The 18843-nt window shown below is 39.1% G+C and overlaps 1 protein-coding gene across 3 annotated transcripts in view; it reads left to right on the top strand.

Annotated features, from left to right (window-relative positions):
* Positions 1-18598, top strand: part of pdzd2 (PDZ domain containing 2) — a gene marked incomplete at its 5' end in the record, with an annotated part of 61050 nt that extends 42452 nt beyond the window's left edge. For 2 of the 3 annotated variants that reach the window (XM_081364671.1, XM_081364672.1), the window contains 17 exons: positions 1096-1215; positions 1478-1592; positions 1754-1827; positions 2016-2232; positions 3241-3358; positions 4918-5050; positions 6395-6467; positions 7046-7149; positions 7584-7758; positions 7854-8716; positions 10490-10634; positions 12755-15521; positions 15872-15989; positions 16276-16377; positions 16590-16863; positions 17019-17153; positions 17279-18598. In XM_081364671.1, coding sequence (XP_081220797.1) covers positions 1096-1215; positions 1478-1592; positions 1754-1827; positions 2016-2232; positions 3241-3358; positions 4918-5050; positions 6395-6467; positions 7046-7149; positions 7584-7758; positions 7854-8716; positions 10490-10634; positions 12755-15521; positions 15872-15989; positions 16276-16377; positions 16590-16863; positions 17019-17153; positions 17279-17445 — 5700 coding nt within the window. In that variant the 3' untranslated portion in view covers positions 17446-18598. The remainder of the gene's footprint in view (positions 1-1095; positions 1216-1477; positions 1593-1753; positions 1828-2015; positions 2233-3240; positions 3359-4917; positions 5051-6394; positions 6468-7045; positions 7150-7583; positions 7759-7853; positions 8717-10489; positions 10635-12754; positions 15522-15871; positions 15990-16275; positions 16378-16589; positions 16864-17018; positions 17154-17278) is intronic. The other variant, XM_081364673.1, reaches the window with a different exon arrangement.
* Positions 18599-18843: the final 245 nt, after the last annotated feature.

Genomic DNA, 18843 nt, shown 5'->3' with positions numbered 1-18843 from the left:
TGCTTGTCAAAAGTAAATTGAAAGATGTGTGAATAGTTTAAACCTTACATCAGAGCTTAAAGGAGAACTTGGTAACTTTTTTAACTTAATAAAACTGTCTAGAAATCATTTGGATGGTTAAACAACCTGTTCTGGTGATATTGGTGACTTTTCCCCGCTCCCCCCAGCGTTCCCAGGCGGAAACCCAACCTTGCAACTTGGGGACTACCGTCCCGGCAAGATAGAAATTGGAAGTCTCGTGAGAAGCGAGAACGAGAACGAGCGCGAAACACGAATTGCTTTACGGCAATTCGACATAAACACAAACACATGTATGATGTATTACCCATAGTTACCCACCTCGGTAGACAAAGCTCCACACGATACAGTTGGCTTGCTCCGATCAAAACAAACGCACATGAGCAGCGGTAGAGAGGGGGAGGAGGCCGCCGCAAGTGAGTTTTTTACGACCGTGTTGTGAAATATACGCCCCCCCCCCCCCCCCAAGAAGTGACAAGAGTTCGCTAGAGTTGCCGAGTTCTCCTTTAATGTTTTGTTATATTGGTACTATGTTGTCTCGTCCTTTACACAAGTAAAGGGACAAAGTACATTTTCATTTTTCATTAAATTTGTGCAAAATAAACCCTAATAGGATGATCAGATATTGTGTAAAATCTAATTAATTATATATCATAAATTAGGTGGGTGGGGAGGGAGGAACCAGGGACAACAGTCAAATATACAATTTAGCGTTATTATTGAAAAGTGTGTGTGTGTGTATATAATAATTCACAGAATGCCTCTCTTGACCAATCAGAATAAAGTATTCCAGAGAGCCCTGTAATAAACCTAAATATAGTATAGTTTATCTAATATAATAGTCTCAGTTTGTTTGTTTTTCTTTACAATAACATTAGCACAATAGCATGTACATTCTCTTAGCTGTTGCTTTTATCCAAAGTGACTTACAAATGAGGAAAAACCTTAACAAAGCATTTCATAGGAACGGATTACTGGCGGTAGCTGCTTTTTTCTCTCACAGTTAAACACAATAAAAATAAAGCTTATTTTATCATCTCATTGTTTATTCATAACCTCTTTTATCATCCTCTTCAGGAATATCAAATCGTGAAGAAATCGGCCCGGTCCCTGAGCACTGTTCAAGTGGAGTCTCCATGGCGACTGGCACAGCCATCCATAATCTCCAACATTGTCCTGATGAAAGGACAGGGCAAGGTGAGGGAGGCCCTGCACCCAGGACAACACATGCAGTCACCATGAGGGTTCACATATGTAGCATTTTACATATAAACTGCTTTGATCCTGTTGGTCTTTATTTATTTAGGGGTGATTCACTCTGTTATTTGAATTGAAATGAATGGGATATTGAGGTGGACAATGAAACCTCTGTGCAAGGACCATTTCATTTACCAGATACGTCACCACCTGTACTATTGTGAATCCAGACTCATCGAGATGTGTGTTTGAATGTGTCTAGGGTCTCGGCTTCAGTATTGTCGGTGGGCAGGATTCAGCGCGGGGGAGGATGGGTATATTCGTCAAGACCATTTTCCCCAGTGGAGCAGCTGCAGCAGACGGGAGGCTGAAAGAAGGTAGACGGACACTCCTGATCATGAAACAGTAGCTCTAATGCTCTTGGAACAATTGTCATCGAAGCAGGTGGAACTCAGGTGCCATGTGGTTATGGCATGAGGATTTTGAGGATGAGGTTTTTCGTTTTTTTGCTGGTGACATTTCTTTCTCCACTTTTCAGGTGATGAGATATTGGAGGTCAATGGAGAGTCTCTCCAAGGCCTCACGCACCAGCAGGCCATTCAGACCTTCAAGGTAAACTGCTCAGTCATCCTCAGAAACACCTGTAGCAGTGCATGAATCTTCAGAGAAGAATTATTTCCAGACTGTTAATCTCAGGCCCATTTCTTTGAATCATTTTTACCATCATTGGAAAAAGGAAATTCCTAGGATTTCTGGATTTCCCATCCAGCATTAATGGATGGCTTTTCCCTCCTTTTCAGCAACTGAAGAAGGGGGTAGTTACCCTGACGGTGAGGACCCGTCTGAGAAGCCCCAGTCTTACACCCTGTCCCACGCCAACCCTGCTCAGCAGATCCAGCTCTCCAAACTCAAATGCCAGTGGTGGGACTCCAGTCCCTACTAGCTTTGAAGAGGGGGACTCTCGTAGGGGTCCTGGTCCCAAGGATCGCATTATCATGGAGGTTACATTAAACAAAGGTACAATCATGTCTTTTTGATAAAAACAAATGCAGTGAGTTGCAGTTTCAAAAGTTTCGGGTCAAAGATTTTTTTCTGGAAAGAATATAATACTTTTTTTTCAACAAACTATTTTCAACACTGATGATAAATGTTTCTTGAGCACCAAGTTATCATATTAGAATTATTTCTGAAGGATCATGTGACACTGAAGACTGAAGTAATGATGCTGAAAATTCAGATTTGAATTAAAACATGTATGAAATTAAATGACATTAAATGAAATTTTATTAAATTAATTTTTAAATATATGAAAATAGAAAACAGTTATTGCAAATTTTCTTAAATGCAGCCTCCTTTTCAAAACCATAAAAAAATCTTTCTGACCCCAGACTCTAGACTGGTAGTGTATATAACATTTTTGTAAATTTTGTATTTTTACATTTTATTCATCTTGAGAAGAAAACATTGAAGCTGATAGGAAAAAGTTCTTCCAACACTCCTTGCCTATTGAAATTGACACATAATATTTTTTTATTCCAAGAAAATGGAATTATTTAAAAAATATTTTTATTCGAATAGACACGCACCTGTGCATCAGTATGAATGTGTGTATAAGTCAAGGGCTCATAATGTGTCCAAATAAACCGTCCTGCCAAAAAACTCTTATTCTTGGATCATCATGCTAATAAATAGACCCTCCAAGCGTCTTTCTCATTATTTGAGTTCTGTTAACTTATTCAGTTCAGGGACACCACATATTTCTCTGACATGAATTATATTATTGCAGTTTGTAGGCAAATATAAGTCTTTTAAATTAAAGACACTGGGCTTGATTTCCTTTAGGTTCAGTGGGTAATTTTACCTCAGCAGTTTTTGGATCTATCTTAGAAACCATTAACACTTTCCCACCTGTTATGTCAAAATGTCTATAATAATTTTTAACTAGGATAAACGATAGAAATAAGACTCAGAAATCCTGCATGAAGTGAACTAAAGAATTTAGCCATGTTGTTTTGTGTGTTTTAGAGCCAGGTGTGGGGCTGGGTATCGGTGCCTGCTGTCTAACACTGGAAAACAGTGCTCCTGGGATCTACATCCACAGCTTGGCGCCAGGTTCTGTTGCCAAAATGGATGGCAGACTCAGGTAGTCTTTTGGTTATATATCGTTCAGTTCCCACCCAAATCCAAGTCTCATGTACATGTGCTCAATGGTCAAATTAAAATACATCATTTTTTATTAAAGTCTCAGTTTGTCAATGTTTAACTGTGGTTAATCAGTGGAAAAATTGGCTCGGAAAGAAAATGTACCTTTTTAGTTCAGGTACTTTTCTAAGAAAAAAAGAATACATTTCTAAGAATAAATTATAAAAAGATTCCTCCATGGCTAATGCAGTGAAATGTCCTAAACTTTCCATGTAGTTAAAAGAGTGATTGGTGCTGGTTTGTCTGAGTTAGCAGACACTGGACCCCTTTGAGCAATCATCTTAAATTCTTAACTTACAGTTAATTAAGGAAGGGAGCGGCAGGAATGAGACCCCACTAGGGAAAACAATCGCATAGATCTTTATTTTCCCTACAGAGCCCATGATGTGTCTGTACACGTGTTTGCAGCAGATTATTTTTTTCTAATGTGTAAAACATCCAGTAATCCTCATTTGGGCTTTTGTTGTCTGCATGTTTGTTTGTGATTCGCTAGAGTTTGTGAGTGTGTGTGTGTGTGTGTGTGTGTGTGTGTGTGCGCGCTCACTCCTGTTTAGATGAAACACCTCACAGACTAAAAAAAAAAAAAAAAAGAATGTGCAATGAGAGCCAGAAACCCATGAATGGGGGTCTTTATGGCAAGAGATTGTGGTCTTGAATGTTGGATCTAGTTGTGAAAGTGGTTGCAGCTGTCTGAAGGGAAAGATAAGGCTGTAATACACTTTCAGACATGTCTATTTTTACAACAAATGCAGTTAGGTTGACACTTAAAATACCTTTTGACCGCATACATCAACAGTAATCTCCGTTATCATATGGTGTATTATACTCTCTCGCTCAATGGTCTAGGAACCAAATATGTTTTGGATGTGATTATTGAATATAAACCTAATAAATCTCTTAAATCATATGGATTGAGTCGGCTCAAAATACCTAGGGTTCACTCCAAACATGGTGAGACAGCGTTAAGTTATTATGCCACCCACAGCTGGAACCAGCTATGGTTTTCAGATGTTATCAGATGTTCAGATGTTCCCTGCGGTATTTTCAATCCAGATGGATGTTAAATTAGCCAATTTAGGTTGGTAAGATTTCATTAATGTTTTTATTTTATTTTATTTTTATGTAATGTATTTTATGCTCACCAAGGCTGTATTTATTTGATCAAAAATACAGTAAAAACAGTAATATTGTGAAATATTATTACAATTTAAAACAACAATTTTAATATATTTTAAAATATAATTTATTCCTGAGTTTTAAGCATCATTATTCCAGTCTTCAGTGTCACATGATCTTTCAGAAATCATTCTAATTTTGATGATTTGGTGCTTAAGAAACATTTCTTATTATTATCAATGTTGAAAACAGTTGTGCTGCTTAATATTTTAGTGGAAATCCTTTTCCCTATGGAAAATACTGTTTTGGGGAAATATTACTTCTCTTAAAAACACATATATTTTCTATCCAATCCTTGATTATAATGTCTAATTTGTGTATCAGTCGAGGAGACCAGCTTCTGGAGGTGGATTCTGTGAGCCTGAGACACGCTGCGTTGAGTGAAGCCTATGCTATCCTGAGTGAATGTGGACCCGGCCCGGTCAGCCTCATCATTAGCCGACATCCAAACCCCAAAGTAAGAGTCAAACACAGACGCATATGTGGAGCCCCACCAATGGTATCTTATTAAGCATCAATATAGAAATTGCTGTATTTATTAACCATCATCTCATTAACAACTGAGATTGCAAAACCACTGTAGTTAATAGTTTAGTTCAGAGGGTGCAACTTCATTAGGATCGATGCTCAATGAAAAACAAAATTTAAATAAATATCTTATATCCATAGAGATATTAATAAAGAAAAAAACTAGGTTTTCAGAACCTGGTTTAATTTATGAATAAATAAACCTCAAACATCAGTTTGGCAATGTGGTCACATACCTTCAGTCACAAGGGCCTCTTCCTCTGCCAGACTGCTGCAAGTGGAAATCAAAAGCACCATACACCTGTTAAGCTGTAATATGCTCCTAGTATGAATCATTGAAGCCCGACAAAAAGTAAACAACATTCCTCTCCCCCTTCTGCTAGTGAGACTTGGTTTTCATCCACCTAATGAATCAAGATGTTGAGAAAAGTGCGCGGGGGTGGGGTACAGCGGGAGATTTTGGTGGTTAGAATATGCTGACTGTTCACTCGACCTGATAAATGAGTCAGCGTGAGCGGAGCAGTGTTAGGACTAGCTTAACACATATTGTGTGTGACACGAGGTCAGAAGCCTTTCTCACAAAGGTCATTAATTACTTAACTCTGACATGTTTTAAGTATCTGTCTGCATGTAGCCTGTATGTACAGATGGGTTTTATGTTTGCGGTTTTATTATGTCACATTTAATCGGTTTTGTTGAATTGAGAAAGAAGTATTGTATTGAAGTCAACAATAAAAGTCAACTGAAATAGATCTGGCAAAACCTGATCTCATCTCGAGTCAGTTAGGCCTTTTCTAGCAGAGTTGTATAAAGACAAATAGGGATCTTCTTTAAGCAGAGTGCTTAAAAGTGTAGTATCAAAACATCTAGGCTAAATGGTTTTCATTATTTAACTGTAATTGAAATGCTAGAAACGGTATCATAAATTTCTCAATGTGTGGGTTTTTTTTTATGTCTGAATTTATAATAATTTGTTTTTCTATTATTCTACATTGATAGTCATGTCCATGCCAACATTACCTTACAAAGTATGGTTACAGTTAATACATTTAGTTTAATAAAGCAGAATTATGAAGCAGATTTAGGCAGTTTGTATTGCTTAAATCACAGTGCCGCCTGGTGGTCAGAAATGTTATTTTGTCATTTGCCTCATTTTAAGGTAAATATCAGATCAAGACATTATATTTTATATTTAATCAAGACTTAAGATCAGGATATAGCAATGTTTTTTAATGGTCCATGAGATTCAGTGGCTCTCATCTCTCACCCTCAGGTGTCTGAACAGGAGATGGATGAAGTGATCACTCGCTCCACGCACAGAGATAGTCATTCTTCCCACACACTTGGTAAAGTGCCTTTGTCCTGGCCTGACTGCAGCCACTATTGGTTGTGCTTCTCAGGGCTTTAAAAGCCACATGCTTTAGTTTATAGCTTAAACTTGCACTTTGAAACCTACTTCAAAGTTTGCGTTCTTAGGCCACCAAAACGCCACTGTCGTGTAAATAAACGTCCAGAACGCATTAAAACTCTTTTGTTTTCAGTTGAAAACGGTGTCGTGTAAACGGCCCCTAAGTTAATAACTAATGATTTTTAGTTAAACATTGTCTTTCTTCTAGAGCTGCTGTACAGCCAAAACAATCTTTGTTGCATTCATTTTCTATTATAACTGTTAAGCTGCTTTGAAACAATCTGAATTGTAAATAACGCTATCTAAATTAAGGTGACTTGACTTGATTTTTAGTTTAAAAAAAACTAGTCAAATTCTGAAAAGCTCGGTTTTGGCTTTGATTTATGAAATTTTGTACTTCATATTAAGTTTCCAAATATTTGTTTTGAAATTCTGATTCAGTTGTAGTCTCTGATTAGTAACTGGAAAACAGTGATTTGTAGTACAATACATTTTTCTTTGTGCTCTCTTTTGCAGGTCTGCCGTCCAAGAGTCCATCTCCCACGGTTAAAGTCAAGCAGGGTGAGGGTAATCCTGCTCTCAGCTGGACCATGAAGAGATTCCTAGAGCCAGCCAGCAGGGTAAACTAGAAGCTTTAGTCTACCGAGGACTCAACTTGTCAGAGATGATAAAACTTTTCTTTATTTACTTGAAATTTGATGAAAATGTGTTTGTGTTATATAACAAAATACCAAACCACATGGCATTTATTTTAAAGTAAAACATTCCACAAAAACACATTTCTTGCTAGATTTCAAATGACAAAGCAAGATGCGTTCAAAATTAAGACCACTGACTTTTTACATCCACCTAAAAATCACCTTGTGTTGATAATTAAAAATGGCTCAGAAGTTACTTCTGAGAAAAGCATTTTATATCTAATGCAGTGGCAGTCAGACATTTTTAAGTTTGATTTAAGTGTCCGAATACTTTTTTGGGGCCATTGATTGCACACTTCTAAATGTTGTTGATCTTCAGAAAGATTTGATTTTATGACTTCATCTGACCCTGACAGCAAGGCTCATTGAGTTCAGAGGCAGAGCTCTCTCAGTATTTCTCAGTTCACGATGTACCCAGCCAATCTTCCCTCTCTGAGACCATGGCGATGGGATCCAGTGATGACGACATGCTGCACTGCAGCAGGAGCTGTATTACGTCCATGGAGGAATCAGCAGCACCTCAGTCGCAAGGTATCACCACTGAATCTAAAGTGTCATGCTGATAAAAAGATCAGTCACAGTTTGTCACTAAAACAGTATGTTTTTCTGTCCTCTTATCATAACAGTCTTTCGGGATGGTTCCACTAGAGGTTCAGATAGTAGTCCCACTACCCCAGAATGTTGTAAAGCTTCTGGCAGGGCTGGTCGCACTGTAGACACGGCCCAACAGGCCAGCGTGGGAAGCAGCCCGAGTTCTGTACGTAGCCCACTTCTCCGTCAGCGCCGGGTCATATGCTATGAGGATGAGCCCAGTGACGACGAGACCGGTCTTGAAGAAGACAGTGGCCCCTTCCGTCGCCGTCTCCGTGGGGTCTCAGAGGCCGGCCACCATCACCACCAGGAGGACGACTCTGGTATTGTCATAGCCACATCATCTCTTGAAGTCGATGACGAAAGCCAGGATAGCAGCGAGAGCCACAGACAGATCGGCAGCGAGCCAGCCACTCCGATCTACGGCAGCTCGCTTGAATCTGAAGAAGGACCTAGCGGCCCTCCTGGTGCCGAATCTCCCTTCATGCCCATTCGCTGTGTGGAAGCAGCCGGAGGAACAAACCTGGGCATCAAGAAAGAGCCCCATCGAGAAGGGCTGGAGGTTAAACGCTCACCCAAGCTGGAGCACAAAGCCGTGACTCGTGTCAAGAGCATGATGAGCATTGAGTGCCCCAGCCCTCCACAAAAGGCCAAGGGTGAAGAACCACCTTTACTCCCAGCAATCCCTGTCCAGGTTACACAGAATAGCACACGGCCGCCATGCAGGGTGCTGCACTGCAAGAAGGGTGAATTCAGCGAGCTAGCAGGGGTCTGCACCATTGAGACAATAGTGCTCCAGCGTGGTGAGACCGAGTCTTTTGGTCTGGATCTGGAGATTAAGTCCACTCCACTCAAGGTGCTGATCACAGGGCTGAGACCGGGAGGTGTTGCGGAAAGGGTAGGTTGGAAATTGTGATTTTTTGATTGATTGTGATGCTTTTTAACATTTAACAGATGCTGCATCCAAGAAAGACACTTTTTAAAAGAAAAATGCCAATTTACCATTGAAATGATCACATAATTTTGGAAAGTAAATAGCATTCATTTGTTTTTATTAGTTTGTTATTCAATATAACCAGTAAAGAGCCCCTATTATGGATTTTTGAAAATGACCTTTCATGTAGTGTGTAACATTGCTCTAAGTGAATGAAAACATCCTGCAAAGTTTTAAATCTGAAAGTGCACCGTATATAAAGTTATTGTCTTTCAAAAGTAAGAGTTGACTCTGAGTCAATTAAATGAATCGTTTTTCAAACGAGTCATAAGCCGTTTCGTTGTGACGTCAAGACGAAACATTAGTATATTGCCCGCCCACTTATTGCGCGCACAGACACCAGGGAAAACTTGAACCTCAAACCGGCAGCTGATTCCTGTGGATACTGGATAGCATCATGTCGAGAAGATGGCGCAGTGTTCTATAATGTGAAGGTAAAACCAGTTTTTTTTTTTCACTGCCCAAGGACGAGCATGTGAAGAATCAGTGGTTAAAAATTCATCTTTACCACGATATCACAGCAGTATAATCCTAAACTTTTGCTGTGTTCCCTTTATTTCACTGACGACTGCTTCACAAATCTCGATCAATGCAGGATTCCCAAACCGTTTTTACTCTAGTTCACTGCAGGATTCACAAACCGTTTTTACTCTTGAAAGATGGTGTTCAAAAAACGTAGTTTTGAATTTTTAGATTGTGTAGGTCTCCTGCTAACTGGCTAACTCACGTTATCACTGTCTTACTGAAATACTTCTGCTAATCAGTTGTGGACCACTATTACCTATAACTGTGTCTATTAATGCAGATTATCTGTCATTCTCACTACTTTGAGGAAATATTTGTTTTACCAACGTTTATGTTACATCAGATCATTCACTCTAGAGCTCTGCTAATGTATACATTGCATACATGCACTATTATTGATACAGTTTCCACGTGTTCACTGCAATATATTAGAAAAATACTCTGTAAATAAATTAGTACAAGTAAAATAATAGGTTTGTTGATGGACATACACTTGTTAATGCTGATGGTGAGGAAATACAGTTGCAACATCTCATACAATGTACCTCAAACTGAGTAGTGTATCACTGAGAAACACTGAGTCCTGCTTAAGTCGTCCTTGTGATGGAGGTTCGGGTTGAATAACTAGTTCTTCCAATGTTTCATCATAGGACTCGCGCTCGCATTGATATGGTCAAATAGACGTCATTGTTCGTTACTGTGTTTAGTTTACAGTGTAGGAAGCCTCAGGACAGCTCCGACGTGCTGTACACGGTAGGCCAATCACAACAGACTGAGCTGTCTGGCCAATCAGAGCAGAGTAGCTCGCAGAAAGGAGGGATTTAGAGAGATTGATTCATCTCACAAGTCGTTTGAGAATCATTGAAAATGTGATGATGTGCAAATGTATATTATGAGGAAATTAAACACTTTTTTTTTAACCTTTGATGCATGTAAACATGTTGTAGGAGACTCCACAACAACATTAGGAAACTTTAAAATAGCATAATTGGGGCCCTTTAAATGCTTTACAATTCCCATACCTACTGTTTACATGATACTTGGTGCCAGGGAGGTGTCCAAATGCACACAGATGTTTGTGCTTGAATCTGTGCTTGAAGCTTAAATCTGATGAATGTATTTCACCCATTTCTTTCCTATCTATTCCTTCAGGAAGCCTCAGGGAAGATGAGTGTTGGTGATGAGATTGTAACAATTGGTGACACCTCTGTGTGTACATCCACCTATCAGGAGATCTGCAACCTCATGCACAACCTGCCAATCACATTGATCTTAGAGATTAAGAAGCCAGTCTCAGGTGAGTTGCCAGCGTATCTATTGCTTCTTGAAGTCAACTGATGATAAGTCTATTATAGCTTTGGTGATTTTTTTTTTTTTCAATGTATGTCTGCTCATTTAAATTTTCCAAAAGAAGGGTGATCCCTTCAAATGGATAGTTTACCCCAAAATGAAAACTCTCATCATTCACTCGCCCTTATGTTGTCCCAAACCCACATGGTTTTCTTTTTTTAGTGGAACACACAAGGAGAACTGTAACTGCATTTTTCCATGCAGTTACAATGAATGGCGACTGACGTTTAAATCTTAAAAAGAACACAAATTAACCATAACAGCACCATAAAACTGGTCCAATATGATTACTCACAAATAATAGTGCACAGGTTGTATGGACTGCTTTTATGATGCTTTGCATCCTTGTTGACTCTGTTCTTTGTAATTGAATATAAATTAGTCTTCAAAAATTCTTGTTTTTTTGTTCTGTGGAAAAAAAGAAAAGTCATAAGGGGTTTGAATCAGCATGAGGGATTTCATTTTTTAATAAACAGCTCCTTAAAACATAACTTATATACTCACAAGCTATTTTCCCTAATCTGATCAAACATCTTCTGTACACTACATTGGCAAAATATACTCACACAGGTCCCAATTTACATAACCAATCTAAAAACCAACCTATGATTTTGCTATCATCAAGAATAGTAGTCAGTACTGTGTTATATATAGTGTCATAAAGCTCTAGATGGCTTGTTAAAATATTGTCCATATCCCCTCCTCCCTTGCTGCAGACTATGGTGCTATAGCAGAATCGAAGCTGATTCCTAAACGATATATTTCAATTTAGCTGGATAAACAGGTCTTGTATATCCTTCACAAAAGACCATTAGGATAGGTAGATTTGCCTCTGCAATAAAGAGATCAGTCTGTCTTTTCCCATGCTGCTTTAAAGAGATAGGAGTGCTACAGGCCTCCCCTTTCTGGCAGTACCCTTCTCCAGCTCAAAGGGAACTGCAGGCTGCTGGCTATTTGTCAATGGTGACTATTGATTACTTTACTACCGTAGCCACTGTAGATGTGTAGAGTAACAGCGCTAATGCTTTCTAGAGGCTATTAGTCAATTAGTATCTAGATTTGGTGTTATTGCTCTGACTGACACAAAATTTCATTTTTGTCAAAATATTTCCTACTCTTACTACTTTTGAATCTCATTATGCAGAGCAATAGCCTCAAGGAACAAGTGAAATATAGTGAATTAATGTCATGCGTCTGTCATTGTCTGTCTAAACCTGCCGTCATCTCATGTTTATATATGATTGATCATGTTCATCATATATAGCATATGCTCATATACATTTATGTAAGCATGAGCATTTATCAGTTGTGTGTGTAATATTTAGAATAACATACACATGTTGAGTGCACTATAAGGTCTATGTTTTTCAGTTATGTCCAGTGAAATACCTTTTGAATGCATGAAATATTTCAGGAAATTGTGAATGGAATATTCAGAGGTGTCTGCTTCAGGTAAAACTTAATAAAGTCTTGGGAAATGTGCCTCCAGGATGCCAGTGTTACATCATTGGAAACAATTAAAAAAATTCTCTGCAGATTGTCTTTGTATCCCATCAATCCCTGGGTATGTTCAGAGTGAGACTCACCTTTTTTCTCAGAGAAATTGTTTCATAGTAGTCCAAAGTTTTCCACGGGGTTTGGTTCTGTTTTGCTGAACAGCACTAATGAACAACAGAATCAGAACAGGTTTTGAATCTGTGAAATATCAGACTATGGAATGAATTGCAAGGATATTGCTATGCTTTTCTTTTAATGTAATTATGTACGCATATTTTAAGGAGACTGGAAAGGGTTAGTATGAATATTTTCCAGTGGAATGTTGATTTATAAAACAGGCAATTTGTAGTTTGTCTTTCAGACCTCTGTGGTGCACTTATATGGTAGGACTTATCTTGATGTAGAGTCATATCCAGTGATTCTCTTTTACTGTTATGCCAAGGTTTTTAACCACGTATTATTGATTTGAAGTTGGAATTGTCATATGTGATAACCAGTGTTGATTAACTGACCTGTACATTTTTAGTGATTGAATATATATATATATATTTCTTTTCTCCACATTTGCAGCTGTAGATCGACTTTCTAGCTTGATTATGTCTTCTGGCTGCGAGGGCTCATCAAAATTAGAGGCACCTAGACCTCCTCCAGAGGAAAGGAATCATATGGACAAAACTTCAGTTGTGGCTCAAGAAAGTCCATCATCAGAAACAAATGCAAAACCTGCATTAGCAATCCACAACAACAGCATGCCTGTCACTAATATTGATGATGTAATAGCTGAACTGAACTCATCAGAAAGCCAAGAAAAAGACCAAAATGTATTGGGTAATACAGACACAATTGCAACAGAAGAGTGCAGTAAAGTAGATGACAGAGAGACTGCAGCGTCATCACAACCAAACCTTCTGGATTTCTCTGCACTAGATGTGGGGAACAACGCTTGCCATTTCCCTGTAGGAAAGACATTTTTAAATAGTTACTCAAGAAACTTTAGTAATTTGGGAGAGGATGTTGTCCCTCTAGAGAAAGACCATGGAGAGAAACCAAGTATGTACAGTCTGGTGGAGGATAGTGACTCTGAGAGCGACTCTGCAGGCAGTGCTGTCAAAATAGAGATGTCTCAAGGTCACTGTGAGGGTCCTCAGGACACTGACTCGGATGAAGAGGAGGTTGAGCTCTGTATCAGCACTGTCAGTCAGCCCGCATTCAGCCAATCAGAGGGCAGTACTCTGCAAGAAAGAAATAGCATTGACAGTAGCCATACTGTTGACAAGACATTTGCTAGTATGGTTAGCCACAATTCTCCATCACCCTCAGTGCAAGACAAGGATTCACAAGAGAACAATCATTCACTCCTTAAGTTACCTGACACGCTTTGCCCTCAAGTTTTAGATGATGTTCTTTTAAATGGGGATAGTGGACACGCTCCCACACAACAGGAGGCAATGTGTGCATCTCAGAGAATACTATCAAACTGCAACACTGATGAAAAATGTGAAACCATTTTAAAGCATGTTCAAATCTGCCAGACACCAGGTGTCACTTGTTCCCCTGTTACTCAACGCAACTGCCACGTCACCCCGAAAAGTCAAGAGAGGACTGCTAAGTTGCTCTCAGATGCATCCCGATTCTCAGAGAAACTTAACGCTGAACAAGTGCCACTGAGGTCGACTGTGTCAGAGCCCAAAGCATCAAATTATACCAGTGGCAAAACTAGTGAGCAGGTCTCCTCTACGCTTGCTCCAAAAGACAAGGAGAGAGAGACAGTTCCTCCCATACTTGACTTGAAATCATCCCTCTCCCAGAACCAGAGTAAATCCACCACGTGTTGTGTCAGATCTTTAGGAACAAAGACCCCAAATGACACTCCTGTCTCGCCCCTGCTGAGAAGTAGACTCAAAGTTGATGATAAAAAGTCAAACACCTCTTCTAAACTCAAGGGTCTAAGTATTAAAAGTAAATCCAAAGACCAAGAACAGGCTGTCACTAGATCGCCCAGGGCTGAAAGTCCAGTACAGAAAAAAGCTCTCAGATCCCCAAGTCAGTCTCCTAAACTCCACTCCAAAAGAACCACACCAACTGGTAGCCCTAAATTAACAAGACCTTCTGAGAAGATCAGGGTTTCTTCTTGTAAAACTGACCAAAGTCAGCCAACTGTGTCCAGTATCTTGAAGGCAAATCCCATCAACACAACCAAAGAAGAACTGAAGCCTTCCAAGAAGGAACAAGTCTTGGATCTAAAGGAGCAAGTCTTGAAATCGGAGGTCACTGTTGCCAGCACTCAAAGAACGTTCATTGAGGTACGACTTTCATCCTCTTCATCGTCTACACCTGTGCTCATGCGCAAGGAAGTTGTGAATGCAAATCATTTAAGCTTGGCCTCAGTACCAGTTGATCAAGTCGACTGGGAGGTATCAAATTCTGACCCCTCTCTTGGAAGTCACACAATCCCATTAGAATCAACCAATACTTCATCTAGTTGTCCACAGCATAGTGGTGCTAATAAGGCAAATGAAACTGCTGAGAAAATGCATTGCAATGGCCAGGAAGAAAGTCTCTTTAGGAACTCAGATAATAAAGATGCTGCTTCTAGTCTTAAGTCAAACAAATCCAAACTGTACCTAAGGGGACTAGAACGCAGGAGCTGCTCTACAGACACCAGTGGGTCTCTTGACCCAAACCCCTTCTCAGTTCGTCAAAGAATCCAGTCCTTTGAGAATCTGGCCAGCTTTGATCGATCTGTCGTAAGGTGTATAGACATTCCGTTTTATGCTATTAATTCCAAGTCACCTCTAAACCGGAGGTTTTCTGGGTATGCTGGATCTGTTAGCAGTCAATCCAGTGACAGTCATTCTTTGAGGAGGAGTTTCAGCTCATGTGTAGACAGTTTACCATATCCACAGAATTTGTCTTCTAGTTCCACCAACTCTGAATCCACTCCTTTGAACCAAACCACAGAAGCCGTTATAAAAGAGAAGGTAAGAAATAAGTCCTCTCAGAACCAGGCCACCGTAAACATGCCACCAGTACTGCGCTCCCGCAATGCCCGTGCCCATGGAGGCCTGTCACGCTCCAAATTGAGAGAGATAAGGGCACTGAGCATGCCTGAACTGGACAAGTTGTGTTCTGAGGATTTGACCAGTGACCCTGGAAATGTGATCTTTAAGACGGAGCTGGAAATCCACCCTTGCAGATCCATAGACACAGCACCACACAGCCTGCAGTGCTCAATGATGACCAGGGTGAGCAGTGTTGACACTGGGGATCTTGGTTCAACCGGTAATGGAGAGCAACATGAAGGCCAGGTCACAGGGTTATCATGCTGGTCTATAAGGTGAGTAAAGACCTGGTTATAATGTGCAATGAAAAGAATATGTGTAAAGTTGATAGTAGATGGATTACAATGTTTTACGTGTCCTCAACAAACAAATAGATGTTGTCTAGTTTTGTATTTATTTTTCTCATTTTGTTTTTATATTTTTAGTGTCGTGGTTATGTATTTCAGCACATATCATAGTAATTATTTCAGTGTTGTGTTGTATGACACCGTCATTGATTTCTGCATAAATGTTCCTCATAAAAACCACAATCAATATTTTTAACAACCATTAGTTGATAACGTTTAGATACATTCCTGGCTAGGACAAACATTTACAGCTGATATCGGTTTGTCTCCTGTGACAGTTTGAAAGACCTTGAATCTTCTCCTTTGGACCAAAATAAAGTGCAAGATCTTCTGTGTTCCCTCACAACCAAAGTGAATGTGACCAGTCTCATACAGGAAACAAAAACTCTTTCAGAGGTAATTTATCAGGTCTTCAGGCTTCATTTCAGTTTAAAAAGATAATATTTTAAGGTTTCTTTAAAAGTTTCTTTTTAAGGGATGAGGAAGATTTTGCCTTCAGGTGTAGCTCAAGCAATTACAGAAATGCTTTTGTTGTTTACTTAACTGTCACTTTTTACTCTTATTTTACTTTATTTTGTCAGTGTATTTTTAGTCATTATTTTTATGGGCCCTATTCATAGCTTCATATATTTCTTTTAATTTCAAAAAGGTTAACCAGTCTGTCATTGATCTTTTTATCTAGGTTAAAGATGACATTTACTTTGTGATCTTAACCAAAGAGCAGGGATCTGGACTGGGTTTCAGCATCGCTGGAGGAGTAGATCTCGAACAGAAATCTATTACTGTAAGCAAAACCTTTTATTTGTTTAAAAATAATAAATAAATGGAAAATTCAGTAGCCATTTTCAGTAGCATTTTCAATTACACATTGTCACCCCCTTGTGGTATTTAAATGAACCAGTAGTATTGTATAGAATCAACTAAGATTATTAAACTAATTCACCGTCTAAACTAAGTTAGACTAAAAAATATATATATATTTTTATTTTTTCACAGGTCCATCGGGTGTTCACTCGAGGGGTGGCAGGTGTGGAAGGTACCATTCACAGAGGAGATAGGGTTTTGTCAATAAACGGGACCAGCTTGAGTGGGATCACACACGGAGAGGCGCTGTCCTGCCTTCATCAGACCAGACTGCCGAGACAAGCATTAGTGATCATCCAGAAAGACAAGAACACTGAACCAACATCAACTAGACAAGAACTTCCTCTTCAGACTGTCGTCTGTCCTTCTCCTGGCCACAGAGTCAGCATCAGGGAACATAAAACAAGTGAGTGTCTGGAGTCATCATTATCACTCTCATGGCAAAGATGAACTCGTTGTCAATCTCTAACTTGTTGGCTGTGGTTTTGTGAATTTTATAATTCAACAATCTCCAGAAAAATAACCTTTTCTGTTCCTAATTGGCTGCTTGGTGTGTTGTAGGTGTGGAAGTGGGGCCAGACGGGGCTTTGAGTGTGGAGTTACAGAAGACCACAGCTGGTCTAGGGTTCAGTCTAGATGGAGGCAAAGCATCTGCCCATGGAGATCGACCTCTCTACATAAAACGCATTTTTTGTGGTGAGTGCTTTACTCAAACATTTAAAGATGTCCACCAGGGGGAGACAGAAGGTGTAATCTGTGCATCACTTAGCCCATCACCGAGCACAATAAATGAAAAGTGTGTGTTCTCTGTCACCACACAGGAGGAGCTGCTGAGCAGTCCCGGGTCATTGATGTCGGAGATGAACTTTTAGCCATCAACGGCAGGTCTTTGCAAGGCCTTATGCACTATGATGCCTGGAACATCATTAAAACGGTCTCTGAGGGTCCTGTTCAGTTAGTCATCAGAAAACCGCGGACTTCAGTATGACGTTTGATCTGTCTGCACGTGTTGCACGTTTGTGAGATGCCAAACTGTGGCGGACTCTAATTGTACATAGACTTTGCATTGCTTTTATATGTGTTTGATACAGGATCTCTATGATGAAGAATTTGTTGCACATTGATTTTTATACAAACCAAGGCTTCTGCAGATTTGCCGTGGACTTGTGTGGACTTAGGGTATTTTTAGTATGTCTTTGAACTTTTTATCTCACAAACTTTGTGCTTATGACTTTTTAAAGACATTTAAAGCCTAATTGTAAGAATTATGTTAATAACTGCATCCCTTATATAATATATTTTGATTCCAATATTGCGAAAATAGTTTTATACTTACAGCTATGATTATATGGTGATAATGCAAACCACTAAAGAGTTTGTTCACTCTGCCTAATCTGATGGAATAAGTCAACATGTATATCACAATCATAAAGTGAGCTTTTCTTTGAATTGGTTTGTGACTTAAAAGCTATTTGTGGAATTTTTTTTTTTTTCCTAAATCAATTATTGATTTATTAATTTATCTAGGTGAATGTAAAGGGTGTAATTTCAGTGCTACTAGGAAATAGATTTGCAAAAAATCCAAACAGGTTTCACAAAAACTCCTATCACCCCCATCTGCCAGGCATTGTACAGAAAACAGGAAGTCCCTTCTCCCAAAACGCCATTGGTTAAAGCACAAGTTGACGTGGCAAAAGTAGCTGTTTTGACAGAGACTTCACAGTAAATACTTGAATTACTAATTCACAAATCTGTTAATTCAAAATACAATCATATAATGAAAAAACACCACCACATTAGCACACTTTAATTTGACTGAAATGCAGATTGTTAACATCATGACATTTCAGGTCTTCCGGTTATGTTTAATCATATTCTTTCAGCTGTGAATATTTTCATGTTAACTCACATCTGAGAATTTCAAAAAAGTTGCCTCTTTGATAACATGTATTAGTGCTGTTATTATATTTTACTTGAATTGTCTGTGTAAATATTGAGGTTCCCACTGATATTATTGTAATTTAATTTCACTGAGAATTAAGCACAAGTGTATTTACTAAAGTGTATATGAAAAAAGCAATCATGAATTTTTCTGTTGTCAGACTTTCTGCCCTTGTGAATAAAGACATCAGATATTTTGTAAATATGATATTCATTTTACTCATGCACCATAAATTGTCTGTCAGGGCTACTGATCTTATTTTATATGATCCCTTTCATGCATAGTGGTCTACAGTGGACAGCTATTAAGAAAGCATTTTCTTGCATTTGCATGAGTTTTGATGGCATAGTTGCACATCAACCTCTATATTGAACCCTGGTGCATCATCCTATTCATTGCCACCAAATGGCAAGCCGTTGTGTGTCGATTGTTTTTTCCCCTGGC

Source organism: Scardinius erythrophthalmus (assembly GCF_964197995.2).
Source record: "Scardinius erythrophthalmus genome assembly, chromosome: 5".
Lineage (NCBI taxonomy): Eukaryota > Metazoa > Chordata > Actinopteri > Cypriniformes > Leuciscidae > Scardinius > Scardinius erythrophthalmus.
Note: the sequence above shows the minus strand (reverse complement) of the source record. Positions and strands in the feature narration are given on the sequence as shown.